This window comes from Muscardinus avellanarius (genome assembly GCF_963383645.1).
Source record: "Muscardinus avellanarius genome assembly, chromosome: 16".
Taxonomy (NCBI): domain Eukaryota; kingdom Metazoa; phylum Chordata; class Mammalia; order Rodentia; family Gliridae; genus Muscardinus; species Muscardinus avellanarius.
The window spans coordinates 74,730,491-74,756,381 of NC_137802.1; the positions used below are offsets into that span (position 1 = coordinate 74,730,491).

At 51.4% G+C, this 25,891-nt stretch overlaps 1 protein-coding gene and 1 pseudogene across 2 annotated transcripts in view; one reads left to right on the plus strand and one right to left on the minus strand.

The window, feature by feature from the left end:
• Positions 1-11,000, minus strand: part of B3GNTL1 (UDP-GlcNAc:betaGal beta-1,3-N-acetylglucosaminyltransferase like 1) — a gene marked incomplete at both ends in the record, with an annotated part of 55,768 nt that extends 44,768 nt beyond the window's left edge. Inside the window, 4 exons of the mRNA XM_080713657.1 lie at positions 666-730; positions 8,686-8,785; positions 8,871-8,987; positions 10,953-11,000. Of these exons, the coding sequence (XP_080569783.1) occupies positions 666-730; positions 8,686-8,785; positions 8,871-8,987; positions 10,953-11,000 (330 nt within the window). The remainder of the gene's footprint in view (positions 1-665; positions 731-8,685; positions 8,786-8,870; positions 8,988-10,952) is intronic.
• Positions 3,694-5,485, plus strand: LOC308275182 (insulin-like growth factor 2 mRNA-binding protein 2; annotated as a pseudogene). Its single transcript has one exon. The product of its transcript is annotated as an insulin-like growth factor 2 mRNA-binding protein 2 (transcript).
• Positions 11,001-25,891: the final 14,891 nt, after the last annotated feature.

The following is a 25,891-nucleotide window of genomic DNA, read 5'->3' on the forward strand; positions in this document are numbered from 1 at the left end:
TCTGCAACTTAGTGAGACCCTGTTTCAAAATTAAGAATAAAAATAGGGCAGGGGGTGTAGGTCAGAGGTTGAATGTCCCTGAGTTCCATCCCCAGACCCACAAAAAGAAAATAAAAGGACCACATGACATCTGGGTATGCTGGCATGCACTTGCTTTTTCTGGTTTTGTTTTTTATTTTTTATTTGGTGGTACTGGGGCTGGAACCCTTCTGCCTCCGACTACACTCCCAGACCTATTTTATATTTTATTTGGAAACAGGGTCTCTTAAGCCAGTGCGGCTGGCTTCAAACCTGCACGATCCTCCTGTCTCCGCCTCCCAGGCGTGGGGATTACTAGCGTGCGCCACATGCCTGGCATGGCATGCACTTGTTATCCCAGTACGGGGTAGGCTGGGATAGGAGGATTGCGGGTTTAAGGCAAGCGTCATCAACTTAGTGAGACACTAACAAACTTAGCAAGACCCTGTTTCAAATTAAAAGGGAATGAGGGTATAGCTCAGAGGTAGAATGCCCCTGGGTTCAATCCCCAATAACACACACACATAAAAAAAAAAAAAAGAAAGAAAGAAAGAAAGAAAGAAAGAGAACATACCACACTACAATGTACAATCATTATTTAACCCACAGGTATACATCCATTACTAACAAAACAAAGAGTTACTTACTGCATCCAAAAAGCAAAGGTAGAATCCAGAGCTCTGTCTGATTGCTTGGTTTTTAGAATATCCAACTGTTGGAAAAAAGAGAAAAAGCTCTTTTATAATTCAGTTCTCAATAACGTACTTTACACTCCAAGAAAGCCAGGGACATTTTGCACGACCACCAAAGATCAGGTCAGCTTTCAAAGGAAAGCAACCGAGTGGCAGACGCACCCACACCCGGTGACTGATCAGGGGCACGGCGGCAGGCACTGCCCTCGGGGTTAGAACAGCATTGAAAAGTCCCTGGAGAAGCCCACGGTCTCTGGTGAGATGGGACTGAACTCCACGAGCAAGCGTGAGCTTGTGCGCACAGGACCCGCGGTGAACTCCCTGGCCTGGACACAGTGGCAGCTATCTGAGCTGCATGTCCACGGCACAGTGAGGTCACTGCCGCGCTTGTCATACCCAGCTGCCTGCAGTGTGCACTGCTCCATACAGACCTAGCACCGCTTTGCTCAGTCGCTCAGAGAAGTGCTCATGCTCAGAACCCAGAGCTGGGAGCTTCCCAAGTGCAGAAAAACTGCAGTGAGTGGGAACAGCAGAGGGCTGCATCAGCAGCAGTGGGCAACAGACTGGTGGGGGTGGAGACTGCCCGGGACGAGCCACGGGGCACGGAGCACCCAGGGCTCTCTGCGCTTTGGAAGTCAGGGCAGTACTGCTCTGGGGGAGGGACTCGAGGGCATGAGGGGGCTTCCGCGGCAGTGATGTTCCTTCATCAGGGTGAGGTTGCATGATGTGTTCATTTACAAGCATTAATCCAGCTGTAAGGTTGTGATACATGTACTCATCAATGGACACTATATCCTAATAAGAGTACTTTATTTATTTATTTATTTATTTATTTATTTTGGTGGTACTGGGGTTCCTGGAAGCCCTTCTACCTCCGGGCTACACTCCCAGACCTATTTTTACATTTTTATTTGGAAACAGGGTCTCCTAAGCCAGCGCACGCGGCTGGCTTCGAACTTGCGCGATCCTCCTGTCTCTGCCTCCCAAGCACAGGGATTACAAGCGTGCGCCACCACGCCCGGCAATAAGAGCACTTTAAACATCCTTGCCTTCTAAGATATTACAGCTGAGGCGGAAAGAGTTAAGTGATGACCCAGGGCTGAGCCAGATGAATGGTGCTGAAAAAGCAGGAGGGAGGCACAGAAGACAGAAACAGGTCACCAGAGCCACAGAGGGGAAGCACCAGAGGCCGCCAGATCTGAATAGAGAGAAGGCACACAGCAGCACGTGCAGACTGCCGGGGAAGTCGGTTATTCAGGGTAGGGTTCTGCTGGGGAGGATGAGCACAGGCCACTTCTACGGGAACTGTCAGGCTACGGAGGCTCAACCTCACCCTGTCAGCTGGCTTAGCCACAGAAGGAGTCTGAATAAGAATAAGAAGCTGCATTAATACTTAGCAAGCTCAGCCTAGACGCTGAGGGCACAGCGGGTTACGGGAGGCCTACACCCTGGCGCAGCGGCACTGACGGGGCGTTGAGGGGCCAGAGCCCGCTGTCCCCAGCAAAGCAGCTCCCAGGAACCGGGCCGTGCTAACAACGGTTATAGGTTTGATGCCACCGAGAAGAGTCACACACAGCAGAAGACATGGGCAGACTGAAATCTCTCTGGTATTCAAAGTTAAAAAGAGCTGAAGAAAACTGTCGGTTCCAAAGGGACAGCAGCCAAGTGTGCCCTCGGTGAGCACACGGCCCTCCCCGTTCTCCACTGCAAGGACGGAGGGTAGAGCTCCACCAGGCCAGTCTGCCCTCGGTGAGCACACAGCCCTCCCCGTTCTCCACTGCAAGGACGGAGGGTAGAGCTCCACCAGTCCAGTCTGCCCGGCTCCTGATGGCATGCACAGGCACAGCTATTTCCTGCATTTGGAGAAACTAGACTTCACTATCTCTGCGGCCAGCCACGCTACAACTCAGCCCCACCACCATCTGCCCTCTAGTGGCTCCAAACAACAAACAAGGCGAATTAAAGACCGTCAGGAAGCTGTGAAAGCAAGGGCATCCGGGCTCTCAGGCTGGGAGGATGTGCATTAAAATCTACTGTTTTACTGGGAGTCTATATTCAGAAACACTCTTACGGTTCTGAGGGTGGCCACAGGCCCTCAAGAAGGACATCTGGACTCGGGTCCCCACAGTGCGTAAAGGGAACGTGGACTCAGGCACAGAGGCAGCACCTGTCCCAGGACTGAGATGAGGGCTGCGTGTGCTTCCTCATCTTCCTCGACTGCCACACCAGCCCGGCACTCAGAGCAGCCATCCCTGCCTCTGCTCGTGGGATAGAGACTCTCTACTTTGGCATGGGGCCCTGAGAATACTGGGGCCCAAGTGTCCTTGCTCTAGCTCTTGGGGCAGACGCTGAGAGAGGAAGCTGAGGTGAAGGTAGAGTCGTTGCCCCACCATCCACATGCCCTCAGCCACTCAGGCAGGGCTTGGTACAAGAGAAACGCACATGGCGCCGCCCGCAGCTCAGGGCTGTGGCTGGGAGCATCTGCCTGGGGGAAAGCAGGTCTTAGGACACAGCCTCGGGCCCAAAGGAACAAGCCTTGTTTGAATAGTGTGCGAACTGAGCTGGGGCATCCTCAAGACAGGAGAGGCTTGTAGGGACAGGCACCTGGGAGCACACCGGTTCACTGGAGATGCAGACAAACTCCAAGGTACCAAGAGCACACTTAAATTGGCAGAAGAGAGAACTGGCAAGCAGGATAGATGGGTAAAGAGTCTGAGAAAAAGGGAAGGAATAAAAATGAAAGGTGAATGGAGCAGTACTAAGCACACCAAAATACACACAACGCAATGACCAAACAGAAAGGAGAGAATAATCAGAAAAAATACCTGAGGGAATATTGGCAGAAATCTTTCCAAAATTATTGAAAGGCATCAACCTATATATCCAGGAAGCCAGTTAAACTCCAAACAGCACAAACATAAGAGATACAGCACAGTAAAAATGCCAAGGGAAAAAGACAAGGAAAAATACTGAGGGCTCGGAGATGAATCAGCTCTACATCAGGAACCTGGGCCCTGCCGCCACCACTGATGGATGACCTCCGGCAGCTCTTTGGGGCCAGGAAGCTGCCCCTGGCAGGACAGGTCCTGCTAAAGTCTGGCTATGCCTTCGTGGACTGCCCCTACCAGAACCGGGCCATCCGCACCATCGAAACCCTCTCGGGTAAAGTGGAATTGCATGGGAAAATCATGGAATTTGATTACTCAAGTCTCTAAAAAGCGAAGGAGCAGGAAAATTCAGATTCGAAACATCCCTCCTGACCTGGAATGGGAGGCACTGGATAGACTTTTGGTTCAGTATGGAACGGTGGAGAACATGGAACAAGTCAATACAGACACAGAAATTGCCGTTGTCAATGTCACCCATGCAAAGAAAGGAGCAAAAATAGCCATCGAGAAGCTAAGTGGGCATCAGCTTGAGAACTACTCCTTCAAGATTTCCTACATCCCGGATGAAGAGGTGAGGTCCCCTTCGCCCCCTCAGCGAGCCAGCGTGGGACCACTTTTCCCGGGAGCAAGGCCACGCCCCTGGGGGCTCTTCTCAGGCCAGACAGATGGATTTCCCGCTGCGGATCCTGGTCCCCACGCAGTCTGTTGGTGCCATCATCGGAAAGGAGGGCTTGACCATAAAGAACATCGCTAAGCAGACCCAGTCCTGGGTTGAGATCCATAGAAAGGAGAACTCGGGGCTGCAGAAAAGCCTGTCACCATCCATGCCACCCCAGAGGGCACGTCTGAAGCCTGCCGCATGATTGTGGAAATCATGCAAAAGGAGGCCAACGAGAGCAAACTAGCTGAAGAGATTCCTCTGAAAATCTTGGCCCACAACAGCTTGGTTGGAAGACTGATGGCAAAGAAGGCAGAAATTTGAAGAAAATTGAACATGAGACAGGGACCGAGATAACAATCTCATCTTTGCAGGATTTGAGCATATACAACCCTGAACGAACCATCACTGTGAAGGGCACAGTTGAAGCCTGTGCCAATGCTGAAAGGGAATATGAAGAAGCTACGTGAAGCCTTTGAAAACGATATGACGGCTGTTAATCGACAAGCCCATCTGATCCCAGGGTTGAACCTCAGCGCACTTGGCATCTTTTCAACAGGACTGTCTGTGCTGCCTCCACCAACAGGGCCCCGCGGACCTCCCCGCACTGCCCCTTACCACCCTTTCACTACGCACTCTGGATACTTCTCCAGCCTGTACCCTCAACACCAGTTCGGCCCGTTCCCACATCATCACCCCTATCCAGAGCAGGAGACTGTGAACCTCTTCATTCCAACCCAGGCTGTGGGTGCTATTATCGGCAAAAGGGGGCACACATCAAACAGCTGGCTCGATTTGCTGAAGCCTCCATCAAAATTGTCCCCGTGGAAGGCCCAGACGTCAGCGAAAGGATGGTCATCATCACCGGACCGCCTGAAGCCCAGTTAAAGGAACAGGGACGGATCTTTGGAAAACTGAAAGAAGAAACTTCTTTAACCCCAGAGAAGAGGTAAAGCTGGAAGCCACATCAGAGTGCCCTCCCTCTTCCACAGCTGGCCGGGCGATTGGCAGAGGTGGTAAAACCGTAAATGAACTGCAGAACTTGACCCGCACAGAGGCCATTGTTCCTCGCAACCAAACGCCAAATGAAAAAGCGGACGTGATCGTCAGAACTATCGGGCATTTCTTTGCTAGGCAGACTGCACAGCACAAGATCAGGGAAACTGTACAACAGGTGAAGCAGAAGGAGCAGAAATACCCTCAGGGGGTCGCCTCAGCGCAGCAAGTGAGGCTCCCGCAGGCACCAGCAAACAACAGGTGAATGTAGCCCTCCCAACACCTGACAGATGAGACCAAACCCAACCAGCAGATCAGGAGCAAACCAAAGGCCATCCTGAGGAATGAGAAGTCTGCTGAAGCTCCCAGGGCCTGCAGAGCCCCGAGAATCCTGGGGCTGAGGAGGAGTGTCGGGAGCCCGGTTCCCCAGAGCCACTGGCCCGGCTGCTTACGTCCCATGCTTCTGCAGGCTTCCCAGCCATTCACCCCCCAATCAGATCTCTCCCTAACTCCCATGACACTATCCCTTTTAGTTGAACTAAAATAGGTGAACATGTTCAAAGCAAAATTCACAACCCTTTCTTTAGCATGGAAAATTGTCTCTGTACATGTGTGTACATATTAGAAGGGTCAAAAAGATGTTAAGATAATGTGGCCTGTGGGTTACACAGGGTACCTGCAGCATTAATATATTTTAGAAATAATATATCAAATAACTCAACTAACTCCAGTTTTCACTCAATTATTATTTTCTATTTTTAAAAGAAAGCAGGCTTTTCTAGACTTAAAAGAATAAAGTCTTTCTTGGAAGGTCTAATGGTATAGAAAAGGAACTTCGAGGCCACCCACCCCAAAACTCACCCCAGGGAATCCCGTCGAGGGACACGATGGCAGTTTTGGGTCACTGTGTCTGTACACAGAAGGGTACCGTCTCCACGCGGGGCCTCTGTCCCCCTTCATCCCTGTCTAGCTCACACACCCATTGCTCTTTGCTTCACAGGTTTTAAACTGGTTTTTTGCATACTGTTATTTAATTCTCTTGCCTGTTTCTTTCTTCCCTTCCTCCCCTCCCCTTCTCCATCCCTGTTCTTTTGAATTCCCTCATCCCTCTGTCTCAATGCCCTATATCTATGCAACCCCCCCCCCCAGGCAAAGCAGTGCTCTGAGTATCACCTCACACAGGAACAAACGCGAAACACACAAACCAGCCTCAACTTACACTTGGTTACTCAAAAGAACAAGAGTCGATGGTACTTGTTCGAGCATTTTGCATTTTTATTTGGAAACAGGGTCTCCTAAGCCAGCGCGCGCGGCTGGCTTCGAACCTGCGCGATCCTCCTGTCTCTGCCTGCCAAGCGCGGGGATTACAAGCGTGAGCCACCGCGCCCGGCTTGTTTGAGCATTTTGGAAGAGGCAAACAGGAACCCACCAAACCAACCAGCTAACCAAACAAAGAAAAATTCCATAAAGAAAGAATGTATTTTGTCTTTTTTTTTTTTGCAGGTTTGGAGATGTTTAACCTGGGGCATTTGATCTCCGAGCCACACCCCCTGCCCTATTTTTTATTCTTTATTTTGAAACAGGGTCTCACTAAGTTGCAGAGGGCCTAAGTAGCTGAGGCTGTCCACAAACCATGACCCTCTGGTCTCAGCCTCCTGAATGCTGGGATTATTATTATTTTTATTTATTTATTTATTTATTTTGGTGGTACTGGGGTTCCTGGAAGCCCTTCTACCTCCGGGCTACACTCCCAGACCTATTTTTACATTTTTATTTGGAAACAGGGTCTCCTAAGCCAGCGCGCGCGGCTGGCTTCGAACCTGCGCGATCCTCCTGTCTCTGCCTCCCAAGCACGGGGATTACAAGCGTGCGCCACCACCCCCGGCTGCATGCTGGGATTATAAGCGTGCACCACCACACCCGGCTATGTATTTTGTCTTTTTACATTTTAGTGTAATGATTTCTTTCTTTAAAAAAATTGTGGAGCCGGGTGTGGTGGCGCACGCTCATAATCCCTATGCTTGGGAGGCGGAGACAGGAGGATTGTGTAGGTTTGAAGCCAGCCTTGCTGGCTTAAGAGATCCTGTTTCCAAATAAAAACTATATATATGTATGTGTATATATATATATATATACATATACATATACATATACATATACATATACATATACACACATATATATATGTCTGGGAGTGTAGCCCGAAGGTAGAAGGGTTTTCAGGAACCCCAGTACCACCAAAAAAAAAAAAAAAAAAAAATTGTGGAGGAAATAGCAAGTTACACAAGGTTGTTGGCCCAGGGCATTAAATTTAGATTTTTTTTAACAAGAAAAACACACATAAAAAGCTACCTCAGGTGTTTTACCTCAGCACCTTGCTCTTGTGTTTCCCTTAGAGAGTTTGTAAAACTGATAGTTGGAGCATTTTTAAAATTTTTTTAAATAAAAATGAGTTGGAAAAAAATAAGATATCAACTGCCAGCCTTGAGAAGGTGACAGTCCACGTGTACAACAGCTGTTCTGAACTGTCTTCCGCTAGCCAAGAACCTATATGGCCTTCTTTTTGACAAACCCTGAAAATGTTTATTAAAAAATGACAAAGAAAAACAGAAAGAGAAAATACTGGGGATGTCCTGAATTTCAAGAGAGTACACGCTATTCGGCTTTTTGCGCTGAAGGATGAACATGTACTGGTTTATGTGAACAAGCCATTATACCACCAGACTGCAATGCCAGTTTCTTCTACTGCAAACAGTGTTCTGTGACAAAAAAGAAAAAAATTAGAAAAAAAAGGAAAAAGAAAAAAAGGAATATATCCAGCTAACAAGTAAAAAAATTATATTGACAAAAGAATGACTTGTTACTTGCAGTGGAATCTCAATAAGACTAATACCTGACTTCTCAGCAGAAACAGGAGGCTGGAAGGTACATGATCACTTATTCACAGTGCTCAAAAAACAGCAGTTCCTGGGCCTGGTGGCGCGCACTTGTAATCCCAGCATTCGGGAGGCTGAGACAGGAGGATCGCGCTTCTCAGACAGCCTCAGCTACTTAGTGAGGCCCTCTGTAAGTCAGTGAGACCCTGTTTTAAAATAAAGAATAAAAAATAGGGCTGGGGTGTAGCTCAGAGGTAGAATGCCCCTGGGTTCCATCCCCAGTACTGCAAAAAAGAAAAAGAAAAAAAAATCAGTCAACCAAGAATACCATATGCAAAAAATCTTGCTACGTTGTCCAGGCTGACCTCACACTTGTGACCCTCCCCGCCTCAGCTTCCTGAGTACTGTGATGGCAGGTACACACCACCTGCCTAGACACTTGACTCTTCAAATGCACAGACCTAATGAGCATTGGTTGCATTTCACCAGTATTCAAACAACACGAAGCTACTGAAGTTGATAAGGTGATAAGTTAATAAACTAAACACGTAACTCACCTCCACGGGGAGAAGGAGACTCATGACCTCCAATGACCACAAGGGTACCAGAACCTTCTAGCTTGGGTTTCCATTTTTCAATGATAGTCATAGACTTGTCCTGGAAGTATGACATTGGCAGGTCAGGAACAGTAAAATGTGACTTGTATGAGGGCTAAACTACCCAACAGGAAGTTCATAAATACCTTACTGGCATCATTAAAAACAGAGAGCTCCATGACACCTTCAAAATCCTGCTGCAGGACAGACCCCAAACACTCATCCAACCATGGCTCAGCGTTGTGGACGGGTAGGATAACAGACTAGAATTCAAAGACATGGTGAACAGACATAAGCAGGGAAGCTCTCCTTCCGCTGCCCATGGGTTCCCTTGACCTCTCACGTGCTGCCACTCCCACAGGACAAGCCCAGACCCCAGTCCCCCAGAGAGGCTTCCAGGGAAAGGGCATGCCCAGTCAACAAATGGTGTCTACTCCCTTCCAGGGTTTTTTTTTGTTTTTGTTTGTTTTTGCTGTCTCCAGGTTCTTAACAGTCTTGTTTCACAAGATTTATTATGTCTTAGATTTCTCTGAACTTTCAGATGCTTGTGAAAGAAGGAAAAATCTGAAGGGCATCATAATATTCCCCAGTTCAATGGTAAATTCACTTTCTCAAGAGGTAGAAACATCATCATTCTGGTTGGACAGGGGTTGGTGTCTCCCAACCCACTCATGAAAAGAACTGTTTGGTCCTTTGCTGGGTCCAAACACCCATTGAGGAAACTGCAAAAAAGCAATCCCTCTAATACTCCTACACAGGCTTCAACAAAGGGACAAGCTCGGCCAAAAGGACACTGTGGAGTTTGTTTCTCCTCTCTGTTCCGAGCCCACTTTAAGTTAGCTAGTTTTAGCACTGCCCCCCCCCCCCGGAGCACAAAGAAAAAAATTTTATACATTATCATAGTAAGCAATCCAGAGTAGCCACAGAAGCCATAGAAGTGAGTCTGCTGTCATCCATGAAGAAAAGAGGACGGCTGGGTATGTTGGTGCACACTTGTAATCCCAGTATTTGGGAGGCAGAGACAGGAAGATCATGGTTCAAGAACAGCCTCAGCTACTTAGTGAGGCCATTTTTAAAATAAATGATAAAAAATAGGACTGGGGGTGCAGTTCAGAGGTAGAATGCCACTGGGTTCAATCCATAACCCCTTCTCCCCCCAAAAAAGAGGACAAATTCCTGAATGAGATGCACATACGCACAAGTTAACCAACTTGTGCGTATGTGCGCTGTATATTTATAAAATAGTTAATATCAATAATAGAGATATGACTTAAATTTAAATTACTACACCCAAAAACAGTTATGAAAAGCTCAGATAAGTGTTGAAAATACAATTCACCAAGTTCTTTACAAATGAAACTGTCAAGCGGGGCGTAGTGGTGCACACTTGTAATTCCAGCATTCGGGAGGCTGAGACCCGAGGATCGCAGTTCACAGACAGTCTCAGCTACTTAGTGAGGCCTCTGCAACTCAGTGAGACCCGGTTTCAAAATAAAGAATAAAATATAAGGCAGGGGGTGTAGCTCGGAGGTCGAATGCCCCTGGGTTCCAGCCCCAGACCCGCAAAAAAAAAGAAAAAAGAAAAAAGAAAAAAGAAAAAAAGAAAAAAGAAACGGTCATTCATCTGATACAGCAGTGATATCCTGTCTTGCATTTATGTCCATAAAAGCAGTTCCTTATTTGCATATTTACTTTATTGTGGGTACTTCTTAAAAAGAGTATGTTTACTTCCCCCAAGATCTACAGGATACACGGTGAACCTCTGTCTCCGATTTCTATAAGACTGGCATGAAAAATACATGCTCACGGCCTGGGCCTGGGCTAGCTAGACGTCGCACCACACAGGGGCGGATGCGGGCGGGGGTGCGGGGGCAGAGGCCCTGGAACGGGGGCGCCAGGCAGTGTCTGGGTTGGGATCCCGGGCTGGCGAGCCACGCACAAGTGCCGCGGGTGCTTGGGCTGCAGTGGGGATGGCGGGGCTGGTATGTGGGGCTGAGAGGGGCTGAGAGCTTGGGCGGGGATGAGGGGCTGGTGTGCGGGAGGAGCGGGGATCCGGATCTTGGGGCTGGTGTGCAGGGCTGCTTAGATCGCCATCCCGGGCTGGTGTGCTGAGCGGCGCTTGCGTCGGGACCCGGGGCGGTGTGCAGGACAGGGGGCAGCGGCCTGAGGCCACGGACCACGCGCTGACAGTGCTGGAGCCGCCACCCCACACCCGGACCGGCACCTACCACGAGGGGCGGCCGGCCAGCGCCCGCGGGGCTCGGAGGGCGCTGCATGGCCCCGCTCGGGCGCCCACCGCAGGTCCACAAGCCTTGCGGCCCGCCCGAGCGACGACGCGTGCGCGGGCGGCCCGGGGAGGCGGGGCCGCGTCCGATTGGCGGATAATCACGTCGATCTCGCGGGGCGGGGATTGACGGGCCGGCCTGGAAGAGGGCGGGGCTTCCTGCGGTGTTGGGGGCGGGGCTTCTGCCAGGCCCTCGGGCTGCCTCCGCTCCCGCGTGGGTCTCTACCCTCACCTGCGGGAGGTCGTCGCAAACCAAAGAACGGCGCGAGAAAAGGCCACGGTGGGGTGCATGGCGCTGGTGCGCGAGACCCTCGCTGCCCCGGAAGAGTGGGACTTGAAATCCAAACCAGACCCTAAAAAAGGAAAACAAAGTGTAAGAGGAGCCTGCTGCGGCTTCCTCCGGGACTGCCGGCCCGCCCGGGGACCTGAGATGGGCGCCCCGCTCCTGGGCCTGAGGTCTCGTTTCAAACCCTGAGGAAAAGAGGGTCCCGAACCTGGATGGTGCAAGACGCTCCTGAACAGAGCTCCCAAAGGTCCTGAGAGCAGGGTGCCCGGTGACCTCGGGTGCTGATTGTGAGCCTCAGGGGACTTCAGAAACCCACTGATGACGAAAGTGGAGAATCCAGGTGGCTGCCCTTCTTTGCAGAAGCGCAGATTTCCAGGCTTATTCCGTTTCTCTGAATGTGAATCTCAGTAGACGCTCCGTGACTGACTAGTGGCACTGGGTGTGTCCAGTAGTATGGCCTCTCCTTTGTGCTCCCCAGGCAGACCGCAGGAGTGAACATACTTAAATTAGCAGGAGAAGGGGCAGGCACTTTGGGAGACTGAAGTGACTGTCCATTGGAATACCTCCCTCAGGGAAAACAGTGGCCTGCCTTCTTCCCCAAGGGAACAGCTGTCCCATCCCTGTGAGTTCAGCAGGGAACCCGATGTCCTTGACCACCCATTGCTCTGGATTCTGAAGCACACCATGGTACCCAGCCCCTTACCAAAGGGGAGCTCCAGGCATGGCTGCACCCTTTCCTCCCTGAGTGTCCCTCAGTGGAACAGGGCCATGGATAGAACCTCTACAGATAGCTCACTCACACAGAAGAGGTGAGCAGGTGACAGGGCACCCCAAGAGCCCTACAAATGTGATTAGCCCTGTGCTGCCCTTCTACGTAAATTAGCCCCACTCCTGTTTATTCTAAGTGCTCTCAATAAATGAAAAAGCCGTAATTAGTGAGTATATATAAATATCACTTCTATAAGATGTCCTTTTCTTTTAAAAACCAGGATTATAGCTGGGTGTGGTGGCACATGCCTATAATCCCAGTATTGGGGAGGCTGAGGCAGGAAAATTGCAGGATCTAGACCACCCTCAGCAACTTAGCAAGACCTTCAGTAACCTAGCAAGACCCTGTTTCAAAATTTAAAAATAAAAAGGGCTAGGGGTATTGCTTAGAGGTAGAATGCCCTTGGGTTTAATCCCTACTACCAAAAAATAAGTAAAAATTAAAACTAAGATCATGTCTGGGGACATAGCTCAGTGTAGAGTGCTTGCTAGCATACACAAAGCCTTGGTTTTGACCTCCACACTGCCAAAAATAAAAATAAATAAACGAAAGTTAGGATTAAGTGCAAAGCATTTTATAAATCACCTTTCATAACAAAGACGAACTTCTTTTCAAAGATCACTTCAGATTTCATTTTTTCCCCTTAAATTGGACCTTATTTGCAAAGCCTGTTCTACAAGTCAGATGAGTAAATGCAACTTTACTTTCAGACTTACAAAAGCAACCTGAGAATTTGTTTTCAAGGACCTAATGGCCTCTTGCATTTGGTGTATTAGGAATAGTTTCATTTTAAATGACTCAGTAAAAAAGTAGCAATCTAGCTACCAGAGTGCACCCTGGGCCTAGTTAAGGGCTCAGAGAAGAGGAGTCGCAGAGTTTCTGGCTTTCCAGGGCACTTGGTGTTCAGAGTGGACTTGCTGCCTGTGCTCTAGTGTGCTATATATCTCTTACAGCCAGAAATATGCTTTCACTACCTTCCTCCAGGATGTGTTTGCTTGGACCCTTCTTTTTGCAAACACTGAGAGTGCCAAGAGGCACCACAGAAATGTGAGGTGGTCTCAGGTGCTACTAGAATCCATGGGGTGGGGAGAGGCTCAGTGCGGACAAGGCTGACACTGACCTTGGTGAGGGCCCAGAAGGGGCAGGGTAGGGAATAGCATTTCCTGGGTAAAGATCATATGGTCTTTTTTTAAAAAAAAACTGAGGATTGAACCCAGAGGCATTCTACCTCTGAGCTATACTCCAGTCCTATTTTATTTTGAAACAGAGTCTCATTAATCTGTAGAGGGCCACCCTAAATTGCTGAGGCTGGCTGTGAACCTGTGTTCCTCTTGAATCAGCCTCCCAAGTACTGGGGTAACAAACATGTCCCACCACCTGGCTTTATTTTTTATTTTGAGACAGGGTCTCGCTAGGTTGCCAGGCCTCACTACATTGCTGAGGCTGATCTCAACCCTGTGATCCTCCTGGCTCAGCCTCCTAAGTAGTGAAACTGCAGGCATGTGCCACCATGCCTCAGTTCATGTGATCTTAAACTGGAAGAAAAGCCCGCGATGTTGCAGGATGAGCAAAGTCACCAGGACAACAGGGAAGTGACAGAATTCCAGCAGCGCAGGGATCATGCACTGCTCTTCATTTGCAAACTTTTGGTGAAGGCTGGCTGCATTTGAGGACGTGGTGCTGGAGCCAGGGAGTGCAGTAGTAGGGAAGGCTGGCTGCTGGGTCCAAATGTGTCCTCCAAGCTCATGTGTTAGGAGGTCATGGGCTTGGTACCTCACACAGGAGACTTGAGGAAGCCTTTTGTGTCTCCCACCATGTGAGGACGCACCAGAGGTGCAACCTGTGAGGAATGAGCCCTCTCCAGACCTGGAATCTGCTGGCTCCTTGATCTCAAACTTCTAGCCTGCAGACTGTGAGCAATAAAGCTTGACCATTTATAAATTATCCAGGCTAAGGTATTTTGTTACAGCAGGCAAAACAGACCAAGACACCAGGTCTCCACCTTTAAGAGCGGCACAACAGCTCTTGCAATGCTGGCGCAGGGTGCAAAGGCTTGTGACCGTCTGCAAGACCCCAGGAAAACTGAAGCTTCAAAGACAATGGCCAGATGGGTTGGTTGTCAGAGGCCTGAGCCCCAAGACCTGAGTGTCCTCTCCTCCCCTGGGAAATGGTGCTTCTTGGCAATCAGAACTCCGCACAAGGTGACCAGATCTCCCAAGAGTAAAGCAGTTCTTGAGAGAGCAAGTGGTTGCTGGACAGCGTTTGCTGGCACAAGGCAACCTCTTCTATACAGGAGACTTGCCTCTCCCTATAGATTTTTTTTTTTTTTTTTTTTTTTTTTTGGTGGTACTGGGGTTCCTGGAAGCCCTTCTACCTCCGGGCTACACTCCCAGACCTATTTTTATACTTTTTTTTTTTTTGAAACAGAGTCTCTTAAGCCAGCACTGCTGGCTTCAAACCTGCGCGATCCTCCTATCTCCGCCTCCCAAGCACGGGGATTACAAGCGTGCGCCACCACGCCCGGCGTTCTCCCCATGGATTTAATACCTCACTTGGGAATGGCAAGCCCATACTTTTTAGAAATGTCACCTATGGGTGGGCACCAAGTGCCGTGCACATGTATGTCACTGTCAACACGATTTTCATTATGATGTGAACTATAGTGCACCAACTGGATGTGCTGGCACATGTTTGTAATTCCAGTACCTGGAAGACTGAGACAGGAGGATTGCATTTGTGGCCAGCCCCAGCAACTTGTGAGGCCCTCTTCAACTCAGTAAGGCCCTATTTCAAAGTAAAGAATAAAAAATTGGGTGGGGGTGGAACTCAAAGATAGAATGCCCCTTGGTTCAATCCTCAGTACCAGCATAAGAAAGAAAGAAAGAAAGAAGGAAAGAAAGAAAGAAAGAAAGAAAGAAAGAGAAAGAAAGAAAGAAGAAAGAAAGAGAAGCCGGGCGTGGTGGCGCACACTTGTAATCCCAGCATTTGGGAGGCTGAGACCAGAGGATCATGGTTTGCGGACAGCCTCAGCTACTTAGGCCCTCTGCAACTCAGAGACCCTGTTTCAAAATAATGAATAAAAAAAAATAGGGCAGGGGATGTAGCTCAGAGGTTGAATGCCACTGGGTTCCATCCCCAGATCTGGAAAGAAAGAAAGAAAGAAAGAAAGAAAGAAAGAAAGAAAGAAAGAAAGAAAGAAAGAAAGAAAGAAAGAGGAAGGAAGGAAGGAAGGAAAAGAAAGCAAGCATACAGCACAGTGGAGTTGGTATGGACATGGGTCCATGACTTCATCTTTCAGCCACCCATGTTCCTAGAATCCAAACCTATTGGGGAATTACCACCACTAGGAGGGAGTCCTGTGGCACATTTGAGGGAGTGATTCCTGCAGGGTGTGTATCTGATTTGGGGCCCATCATTGGGTATGGTGTGTGCCAAACTTCCATTATCCATAAGCAGAGAGAACACTGTCCGTGAGGGTAAAATTTGGAACAGCACCTCAGAAGAACAGGTGCAATGGTGTGACCATCTCTCCCTTCTCCTGCACTGGTGTCCAGTTCTCTCACAGAATAGTGCTCCCCACCATTGTCTCTGAGGATGACCACTTTCACCACAAGGGGCAAACTCTGCTAAGAGCCCATTAGCACAGCCATTGGTCATGAATGACCCTGATCCCATTTGGGTCATGACCTCTGAGGACCATGGATCATGACCTCTGAGGAATGAGCTTCTGGAGAGGAGTCCCTACTATGCGGAGCTCCTGGAAGCCACAGGCAGTGGTTTGAGGACATAGCAGGAGGCCCCGGGGCCATGGGTAAATCCTGAGAGAGGAAAGTCAAATCTGTAAACTGCAGAGTCCGGACTCAGGAGACTGGGATGAAGTTCTTCAGACACATACAACCAGTCTACAGTGCCAGGAATTCTGGGAGGAGCAGAATCCCACTGACAAAACATTTCCTAAATGCCAGACACTTTAGAAATATTATCTCATTAAAGCCCAGCAAACATGACTGACCAGAACCGCAGAGCCCGGGCCCTCTCCCTGGCTACAGGAAGGAATGAAGTTCCTGTCACAGGAAGCATATCTTTAATAGCAGGGCAGACATTCAGTGTGGATTCCATGTGAGCATGATGTAGAATGTCTGTCTTGGGGGATCCTCAGCCCCAGAAGAGAACCAGAGCCTTGTCAGGTCTGTGCATGGAGTGTTTCTGTTCCCAGGAAGTGGGGATGGGCAGAGAGGCTGGACAGGAGAGGAGGCCAGGGCTCATGGGCCCTTCCCGGTGCCCATCAAGTGGTGCCCAGCCTTCCTCAGAGCCCTGGAGAATTGTCCACCTGAACAGGGAGGCAAGGAGCCTGGATCGACAGCTGGGACTCCAGGTGGTGACTGCAGGGCACACAGGTATTTGAGCTCTGGGCCACCACCTGGAATCAGAGCTAGGACTCACAGCCAGGGTGAGGAGAGCTTGGTGCAAGGTCAGAAGGAAGGTATATGGCATGGGACCACAGCTTGACCTCCAGCGGACAGTTCAACAAAAGGGAATTGCCAGCCAGGCATGGCGGCACACGCCTGTGATCCCAGTACTTGGGAGGCTGACACAGGAAGATCACAAGTTTGAGGACACCATCGGCAATATAATGAGACTCTCAGCAACCTAGCAAGACCCTGTTTCAAAACAACAACAAAGGGCTGAGGGCAGAGCTCGGAGGTAGAACACCCCGGGCTCCATCTCTAGTGACACACACGCACAGAAGGAACTGCCACGTGGCCACACAGAACTTGGGGGTGGTTCTGAATTTGGAGGTCTCGTTTTCCACATTCTAGAATGCTTTACAGATGGATGACAGGTGCCTTCCGAGCCGCATTTCAGCACTGCCCGGCTACTGGCTCAAGGCAGAGGAGGAGCATGGGTGGGCTGACATAGGTGACCTATCAGGCGTAAGGGCGGGACCAGCCTGTATCCCAACACCTTTCCTGTTCCATGAAACATTTCCCCTCTATCTCTTGTGGGCTACATTAATGAATTTATGGAACTTCTTAGCATGAGATGATACTTCCAAAAATGTTCATGTGTGGGAGGAAGGGCTGGGATCAATCCTGTCTGATAGTGTGCAGGAGGAGTGGAGGTCAGAGGGTCTGAGGCAGCTCAGTGCTGCTCATGAGACCTCGGGAAGAAGGCAGCAGTGCTGCCACGAGGCTGCTGAAGCTGGGTTAGCAAGGAGGCTCCTAATCTCCACTTCTGAGGGCGACCCCACCCCAGGCCTTCCACAGCTGGTCCCTGACTACTCACAGAGGGAGAGGCTGCTGAGAAGCAAGCTTGGCGCTGACACACGTGGCCTCCTTATAGCTAGGACAACACTCAGGGCGTGTTTATTGTAATGTTTCTTGGCCCGTGGCTGTGCTGGCTCAGGGGAGAGGCCACCTCTGGTCAGGGGCCAGGGACATGGAGCAGAGCCTGTGGCTCAAGGCTATGCTGGGATCTGCCTCTCAGCTCTGCATGGTCCCAGATAAATGGGCCTGGCCCGACTCAGCCACTGTGCCCAGTGAACTTGCACCTTTATCACAGACGGAGACCTCATCTGTTCCTGGAACTTAGTTAGTGGTCAGTGTGCTGCGCGGTGTGGCCTCCCTGCCTAGTTAGATTGCAGGTGCTGGGTGTCAATCTCTGTACCCACCACTCTGCCCTTCCTCTCCTCTGGGGCTCAGCTGTGGCCTTTGATTCCCCTGCTGTCCCACGGTCCATCACACAGCTCCTAGCTGTCTTCAGGGTGCAGGTATTACTGCCGGGTTGTAAAGCCACCATGGACACCTGGCCCTCCAAGTCTCGGGGTGGGGGGCAAGTGTCACCATGATTGAACTGAACCCGGTTTCCAACCTGCAGGTCACGACCCACCAGAGGTCATGGGGTCAATGCTGTGAAGTTCCTGGTTGCACATTTTCATGCAGGTGTGCTGTACCATGATATAAAACACATTTTGGGAAAGACGGGCTGTCACTATAACACTGGGTGATGGGTGCCAAGTCCTGCAAACATGGAGGTGCCATGCCAGGAATGGGAAACCAGGCCAGGCCCCAAAGGGCAGACTCAGTCTGCCCAGCCACAAAACATGTAATGGAACTTGGGGACTCACCCAGAAGTCCCACATGACCCAAAGAGGAGCTACACGACTGAGTGGGCCCTTCAGGGGGACGGGTGCCTCCCTGAAAGGGTGGGGTACCCTTGCTGGGGACGCCTCCGTGACCAGTGCAACAGGGGACACTCCCACACGCAGCTGTGCTGTGCTCTAGGGAGGAATAGCCCTGCAGGCCGATTGGTGTAGTCCTGCAGGCCCATCACAGACTGGAGCAGCTGCTGGCTGCCCCGTATACTCACTGGTCTTTGGAAGCCAGGTTCTTCGTGCCAGTTCAGGCTCTGTCTCTGTGGCAACACCCACTTTGGGTTAAAAAAACAGAATTAACGAACTCATTGAACAGAAACTGTCTGGTTCTAGTGAGCCTTGGGTTTCTCTGGTGCCCTCTGAACTCCCTGGCATCTCAGTGGGAGATACAGCCCTGGTCTTCTCCATACTCAAGCCACCAGTGGAGCCAGATCCAGCCCCACACTCCTGAGGCACCTGCTCCACGCTTCTGTGGGGCCTCCTGGTGTCCTGCATCAGCCACTTCCCCAAGGCTCCCAGCCAGTGTCTTTGCCCAGCGGCATCCAGCCTCACACGGATGTGCTGGCAGCAAAGCACATGAGGTGCCAGCTGTGCAGGCAAGGGCTTTGATTTCTGGCCTCTCTGGGCTCATATTGTCCTCTAATTGGTGTTGCACTGATGCTGGGAATACTGTCCTCTCCCCCTGGACAGATGGATGGAATGGCATTGAGGCTGCCTTGCCGGAGCCTTGCAGGTGACCACTTGGCCCGTGTGGCTTGCAGCACTGTTAACCCGCCTTCTGGAGTGGTGAGTTCTTCAGCTGTCCCCTGAAAGGGACCCTAGCTTAGCTTCTTTCTGTAAAGTTTTAATATTCTATTAGGATGGGTGGAACCCTAAGCAAATTGAAACCAGGTATTTTTTTTTTTTTTTTTTTTTTTTTTTTGCCGGTCTGGGGATGGAACCCAGGGGCATTCTATCTCTGAGCTACACCCCCTGCTGTATTTTTTATTCTTTATTTTGAAACAGGGTCTTACTAAGTTGAGGAGGGAGGGCCTCACTAAGTAGCTGAGGCTGTCCTCAAACTGCGACCTTCTGGTCTCAGCCTCCCAAATGCTGGGACTACAAGCATGCGCCACCACGTGTGGCAACAACCAGTTAATTTTTTTTAAACAAACACTCATGTTCTAAGAACATCTGAGAACATGCCTGTTGAGAACTGCCATTGTGCCTGTCGATACTGCTGCTGTGCTTTGTGAATTTAGGGTACATAAGAATAAAAGATAATGGCCAGCATCACCGGGCACAGCCAGACTGGAAGAGAGGAATGTCTGTGCCTAAGCGCTTGGCTCCTGCCAGTCTGTCTCAGCCTGAAGATTTGTGTTCCCACTAGCCATTCAGCAAATCACAAGTTTACAACCAGCCACCAGCAGATTTCAGTTTGTTCTGTGCATACCTGCCCTAGCCTGTTTTCTCCACCTGTATCTGAATAGCACAGCATGGGTAATTTATGAAGATTCAAAGTTTATTGGCACATTGTCCCTCAGGACAGTGGCGCTGGCATCTGGTGAGGGCTTTTGCACCGGATGTATCACTGCCCAGGCATCCGGTGGGCAGTGGTCTGACCCAGAGCAAGCTGCCAGCTCAGGTCTCTGCTTCTTCTCTTTTAGATGGTTCTGCTATGCTGCCCAGGCTGGCCTTGAACCCTGGGCTCTAGCAGCCCTCCTACTTTGGTGTCCCTAGTAGCTAGGACTGCATGTCCCAAGCCGCACCCATGCCTGGCTTCTGCTGCTGCTTTTTTTTTTTTTTGGTAGTACTGGGGTTCCTGGAAGCCCTTCTACCTCCGGGCTACACTCCCAGACTTATTTTTTTTAAATATATTTTTATTTGAAAACAGGGTCTCTTAAGCCAGCACGGCTGGCTTCGAACCTGCACGATCCTCCTGTTTCCGCCTCCCAAGCGCGGGGATTACAAGCGTGCGCCACCACGCCCGGCCCTGCTGCTTCTTATGAAGCTGCTAATGCTAGCATGAGGGCTCTGCTCTAATGACTCATCTGACCCTAGACACCTCCCAAAAGCCCCTCCACATCACTAACGTGTGATTTTGGGGGATTATTTCCAGCACATGAATTTTAGGGATACACCCAAACCACAGCTCTGTCCACAGCTGATCAGCCAGAGGACAAGCTAGCATTTCTCTAGAGATTTGCAAATGTGCAGAGGCCTATAAATCATGAAGGTGTCAAACAAAGCAGAGGTATTGCTCTAAACTCCATGCTGGTGCCCAGAAAATTCAGGTTTCCTGGTACTGGGACGTGGATTTTAGCTGTGCTGGTAAATCTGAGGGTTTTTCAGAAGGCTGTGTAAGCTGGCTATTGATGTGGGGGTCAGGAAACATCACAGGCAGCAGGCTGGGGAGGGAGTGGCTTCCTGGTCCAACTAAGGAAAGTCTAACTTCAGTCTTTTCGGGAACAAGGTGGGCTCAGGACAGGCCAGTTCAGCTCAAATTTAAAATAACAAGACATGATGAACCCAGAGCCCAGCCACAGGGAGGCTCAGTCGTTTTGCCTTCTGAGGTTTAGCACTTCCTGCCTGAGCATTTTGGGAAGTACAGGAAACACACGAGGGTTAGCTAAGGGAAAGTGCTTCCCGAAACTTGAGCCTTTCGCCGTGTATGCGTGTGTATGTGTGTGCGTGTGTGTGCGTGTGCACGCGCGTGCACACACACATGCTCCCAAATGCCCCACAGAGCCCCACACACCTTGCGTGCCTCCCACACGCTAGTTCCTTACTGCTCTTCCAAGTCTGGGCTGAAGTTGCCCAGTTGAGCCATGGGTGCAGAATCTGCCATTAGGCCTGGCTGTCATCCATACCCCTGGGATGACATCCAGGAAATGTGAGGCTCAGATGCCCTGCACCTGGTGACACCATGCAGGATGTCCCCCACCTGATGCCTCACACTCCTGCCACCTTTAAGATGTGCCTTTGAGCCAGTGTCTACTGGAACTCAACCCTCTGTTGTCCAGACCTTGCTGAGTCCTGCTGTGTGGTGAGTTTGCTGGGCCCAAAGGGACTGGGACACTCTGCCTCGGGCACCACCAGCTGGGTGCAGAGTGGGGGCTGCCTGGCTGTGATGCTTTTTGGGGATAAGGGCGGTGCAGCTCCCAACCAGCCCGGGCCGACAGTGCTGCTCTGATCACTTTCCTGAGAGTGGAAGCGCTATCCGAGGCCTCTCGGCTTGCTGACCGTGCTCTGATGCAAACCCCTGTTGTAGGGCGGAGGCTGAGGGGACCCAAGGCCTGAGGAAGGGTCTAGAGGGGATGTGAGTGGGCAGGGCCAAGACATGGCCAGGGAAGCGAGTGGGGACATTCAGATGCTGGTCACCCAGGGAGATGGCAGCCGCTCTGCCCGCCCCTCACTGGACTTGAAAGAAGTGAGGACAGGCACATTCAAAGACGCCTACAAAAGGGCTTCCTGTTGGCACAGCACGCTGTCACTCCCTCCTCCTCCACCCTAGCTGGCGCCTGCCTGCTCCACGTCCCCCACTGACAACCGGACCGTGCAAAGCGAAACCTTGCCACCCAGCCCCCACCTCTGCTGTTTGTGTTTTTTGGAATAGGCTTTGAAATCCAGAGCCTGCGCCCTTCTTGTGCCAGGGTCAGGGGTGACTATCAGGGCCCTGCAGATTTTGTGCTGGAAACTGGAGATGAAACAGAACCTCCGGGGCCTGAATCCCATCCACATGCCTGCACACCACACACACCCCAGGTCAGGCCCGGAGGTCAATGGGGAACTCCCTCTGGCTTCTCTGGGCACCTCCAGAACAACCTGTCTTCTTTTCAAGTAATGTGTATGGTTTAAAAGTGTGTTTTAAAGCACTTTAATTAGCTCTCTAGACTCAAATCATAATTGCTGCCCCCTCGTTTTCTCTACACCTGCAAACCTGAGGCAGGAGTGGGTGGGAGCAAAGACGCTCAACACCGGCAGGTGTTGGGGATGGGACGCCGGGTACTCTGGATGCTGAACAGACTCGCCCCTGTGCTGTGGGGTGACAGGTCAGGGTTGCTGCGGTCAAGTCTGGGTAAGAGGCCATAATCTAAACCCTGAAGGAAAACAGGAACCCGGCCTCCCTGCTCAGCTCTGGCTGCACCATGATGTCAACAGTCTGTTTGGAATGGACTCTGCACCTCCGCGCTCTGCCCACATGACACATCAATGGTGGACGTCCCAAACCGTCTCAAAGCCCCTTGGGTCGCACCCCACCCAGGTGTCCATTAGCATTTCCCCAGGCCTGGCCCCAGGCCTGCAGTCCTCTTCTGGGTCATCAGTGATGCCCAGAATCTGGAATAATTTCTGTCTGCCTTCCCTGCTCCTCCCTTTCTTCCTAATAATTAAGTTCTCTTTAACAGTAAAACCCAATCATTATAGGAAAATTGAGAGGAGTGCTGAAGGCATCATACACGTTCCGGCTGTCCGGTGGCTATGGGGAGCTGTGGCCCTGCTCTCCAGCCATGGGCATCGTGCTGTGTGGACGGACGTGTTTTATTCTCCCAGCTAATGTGGCTCATTGCTTGTGTTCCTCAGTCCCCATCACCAGGGCCCAGAGAACCCTCCTTAGGACTGTGTGTTACCCCCACCCAGCTGGGCCTCCTCACACCCTCCCCAGCTCTGGACACTCTCGAGAACAGGGGTGAGCCACCTCTTCCAGGCAGCCCTACAGGAGTTGCCCACCAATACTGGCCAGGACCACTCTGCCTGCACTGTCTTGGGGATGTAGCTCCCCACCATGGGGAGATGGGAGAGCTGGGGTTGGGGCAAGGTGGCCAAGCCACTGCACCAAGGGTCTCAGCTCCTGCCTTGAGGATGGGGTGAGGCCCACTTCTATGGTGGGGAGATGCCCAAGGAGGGGGTCACCCCACCTGCAGCTTGAAAGTCACTGGATGGGACCAGCCTGGGCCAGCAGTCACTCAATGGTAGCGGGGTATCCCGCCCAGCCTCCGTCGCCCGACAGTGCCCCCTGCTGGACACTGCATAAGCGTGCTCCTTTCTCAAGGTAGCCTGGCCTCCACCCTCAGCCCTGGAGATGCCTCTCCCCCACACTCGGACCTGCAGCTTCAGGGACATAGGGGCGCACACAGCGTCGTGGCTGTCTGCGGGGTACAGACCTGGGGGCTGGACCTTCTGTCTGAGGGAACCATCAGGGTTGGTGGCTCTGGCTCCCTGGTGGCTCTTGTCTCTGCTCAGATGTGCCTAGAGCGTGACCCCTGCCCTTCACAGGTCACGTTCTAAACAGGACTGGATTGGCTGGTGACATGGGTGGGATGGCTCCACCGACAAGCTCCTGGTAAAAGGTGTTTACAGCTGCCTCCACCCATGGGCTGAGTCACCACTGAGGCTTGGGGCGGCCATAGTTGATGCTGGGGAGGATCTGACCTGGGGCCTGCAGCTGGGACCTCGCCCAGGGACAGTGGAGGGAGGCCAAGCCCAGTTCAGCTGTGAAGTTCCTAGGTGGTGACCCTACCACCCACAAGCTCCTTCTCTGTTTTTGAACAGCTTCCCACCTGTGATTGGGTCAGGGGTGCCTAACATCTGGGGGGCCTGCCTCCCAACAGCAACGGGCCCTATGGGATTTGTTTCCGTCCATCATGGGCACCGCATCCTATTTCAAGCCTTGGAAGGCCACGCATTGAGAAGGCCCTGCCTCATTCAGGATGGTCAGGTATAGGGTCACAGACCCCATGCCCCCCAGTTGCCCACAGGCCCCCTGGAGTCTTAATGAGGCCTTCCTATGGCAAGAAACCGAAGGCCAGAAATGAGAGGAGGGGGAGCTCTTCCTTGCAGTTATAAAGGAGCAGATTTTCTCTGTTTCACGGCGTGTGTGCGTGTGTGCGTGTGTGCGTGTGCGTGTGCGTGTGCGTGTGTGTGTGTGTGTGTGTGTTTTACTGGGGATTGAATCCAGGGACATTCTATCTCTAAGCTATACCCCCAGCCATATTTTATTTTATTTTATTTTGTGGGTCTGGGGATGGAATCCAGGGGCATTTGACCTCCGAGCTACACCCCCTACCCTATTTTTTATTCTTTATTTTGAGACAGGATCTCACTAAGTTGCGAAGGGCCTCACTAAGTAGCTGAGGCTGTCCGCGAACCACGATCCTCCTGTTTCAGCCTCCCAAATGCTGGGATTACAAGCGTGTACCACCATGCGTGGCTCCATATTTTTAAATTAAAAAAATATTGAAACAGGGTCTTGCTAAGTTGCCAAGGCTGTGCCAGTTTCAAACCCTCAGGGGCCACCGCCCTGTGGCCTTCCTGTCTGGTCAGTGGGAACTGGCCTGTTAGGAGTGGACAGAGGCTCCCAGCCCAGGGGGTGTGGGCCATGCCTCTGTGTGTAGCTCCCTGGCTCTGCTGAGATACCATGGTGGCACAAGTTGTCACCCTTGGGATAGGGCTTCTGCACCAGGGTTTAGGGCCAAAAAGTCATAACCTTTGCAGCCTCAAGATGCTGGGGAAAGATCTGTGTAGCCTCACCACGGGTGAGGGGAGGGAAGGCCCGCCACCTGCGGGGTCCCATGTTTGGAGGTGCACACCTGGAGCTGCAGGTGCAGGACGCCCCTCCCCCAAGGCAGCAGAAGCTGCTTCCTGCAGGCATTTCTGTTGTGTGCCTCCTCTGGAATGTGTGGACGGAGGAGTGGGAGGGCCGCTCCTCCGAATGGTGTCCTGAGTGGAGCAACCCTGATGTGCACGGGCTGGCTGGCCAGACCTCAAAATCCAGACGCTGTCCTCCGGTGGCCTCACTGTGTTCTGCCCTGTTTGCGATGTTCCTTGCTCACAACGTCTTCCTGTTGTGTGGAGGCCCTCAGCTTCTCCAGAGCCTGGTGCCCACTGCAAGCATCCTGCAGGTGGAGAAGTTCTTGCCCTCCATTCCACTTTGGTGCTCAGCTGATCCTCTGCACACTTCCTCCTGAAACGTTCCCCTTCCGTGTGGGCTGCCTCTGAGGAGTCCAAGTGCCCTGCTGGGGTGGAAGTCATTACAGCTTCTGCCCCAGGGTAGAGGGTGGCAGCTGCTACAAACAATGGCAATGGAAGTGCTGGGATAATAACACCGCGCAGAGCCGCCCCACTGCCCAGCCCAGGTACAGGTGCCACCCAAGGTCACACGCCCAGCCACAGTCAGCCTAGTCTGGAACCTGGCCCCGGGGGCCAGGAGCCCACGCTCGGCAGGCGCAGGGAGCTTCCAGCCAAGCCGGTGGGACTCTCTCCCTCCCACTTTTCTCTGACACACAAGATAGTAAAACCTGCCAGCAAATTAGGTTAGGGAGGAGTAAGGTGAGGAATTATATGCTAAAGGTTACTGGGTTGAGGCCGGCTACGCCTCTGTGGGCTGCTCATGTCATAATTACATGGTATTTGTTGGAGTTGCTAAACATTAAATTACCAGCGTTGGCCCTCAGTGCATCACTGACCACAGCTGCGATAATTATGTCCCTCTGAGAAGGTCAGCAAAAGTGGCCTCAGAGGGGGAAGTCAGGTGACAGAGATTGGGGCCGGGGGCTGTGAGGGGCAGGTGCTGGGTGTTCTCCCTGGGATGCTGAGGGCCAAGATCACACACCTCTTCAAGACATTTTCAAGTGCTGAGAGAAATTCCTGGACCACTTTGGAGAACTTGACAGGAGTGTCCAGTTTCTAGGCGTGGAC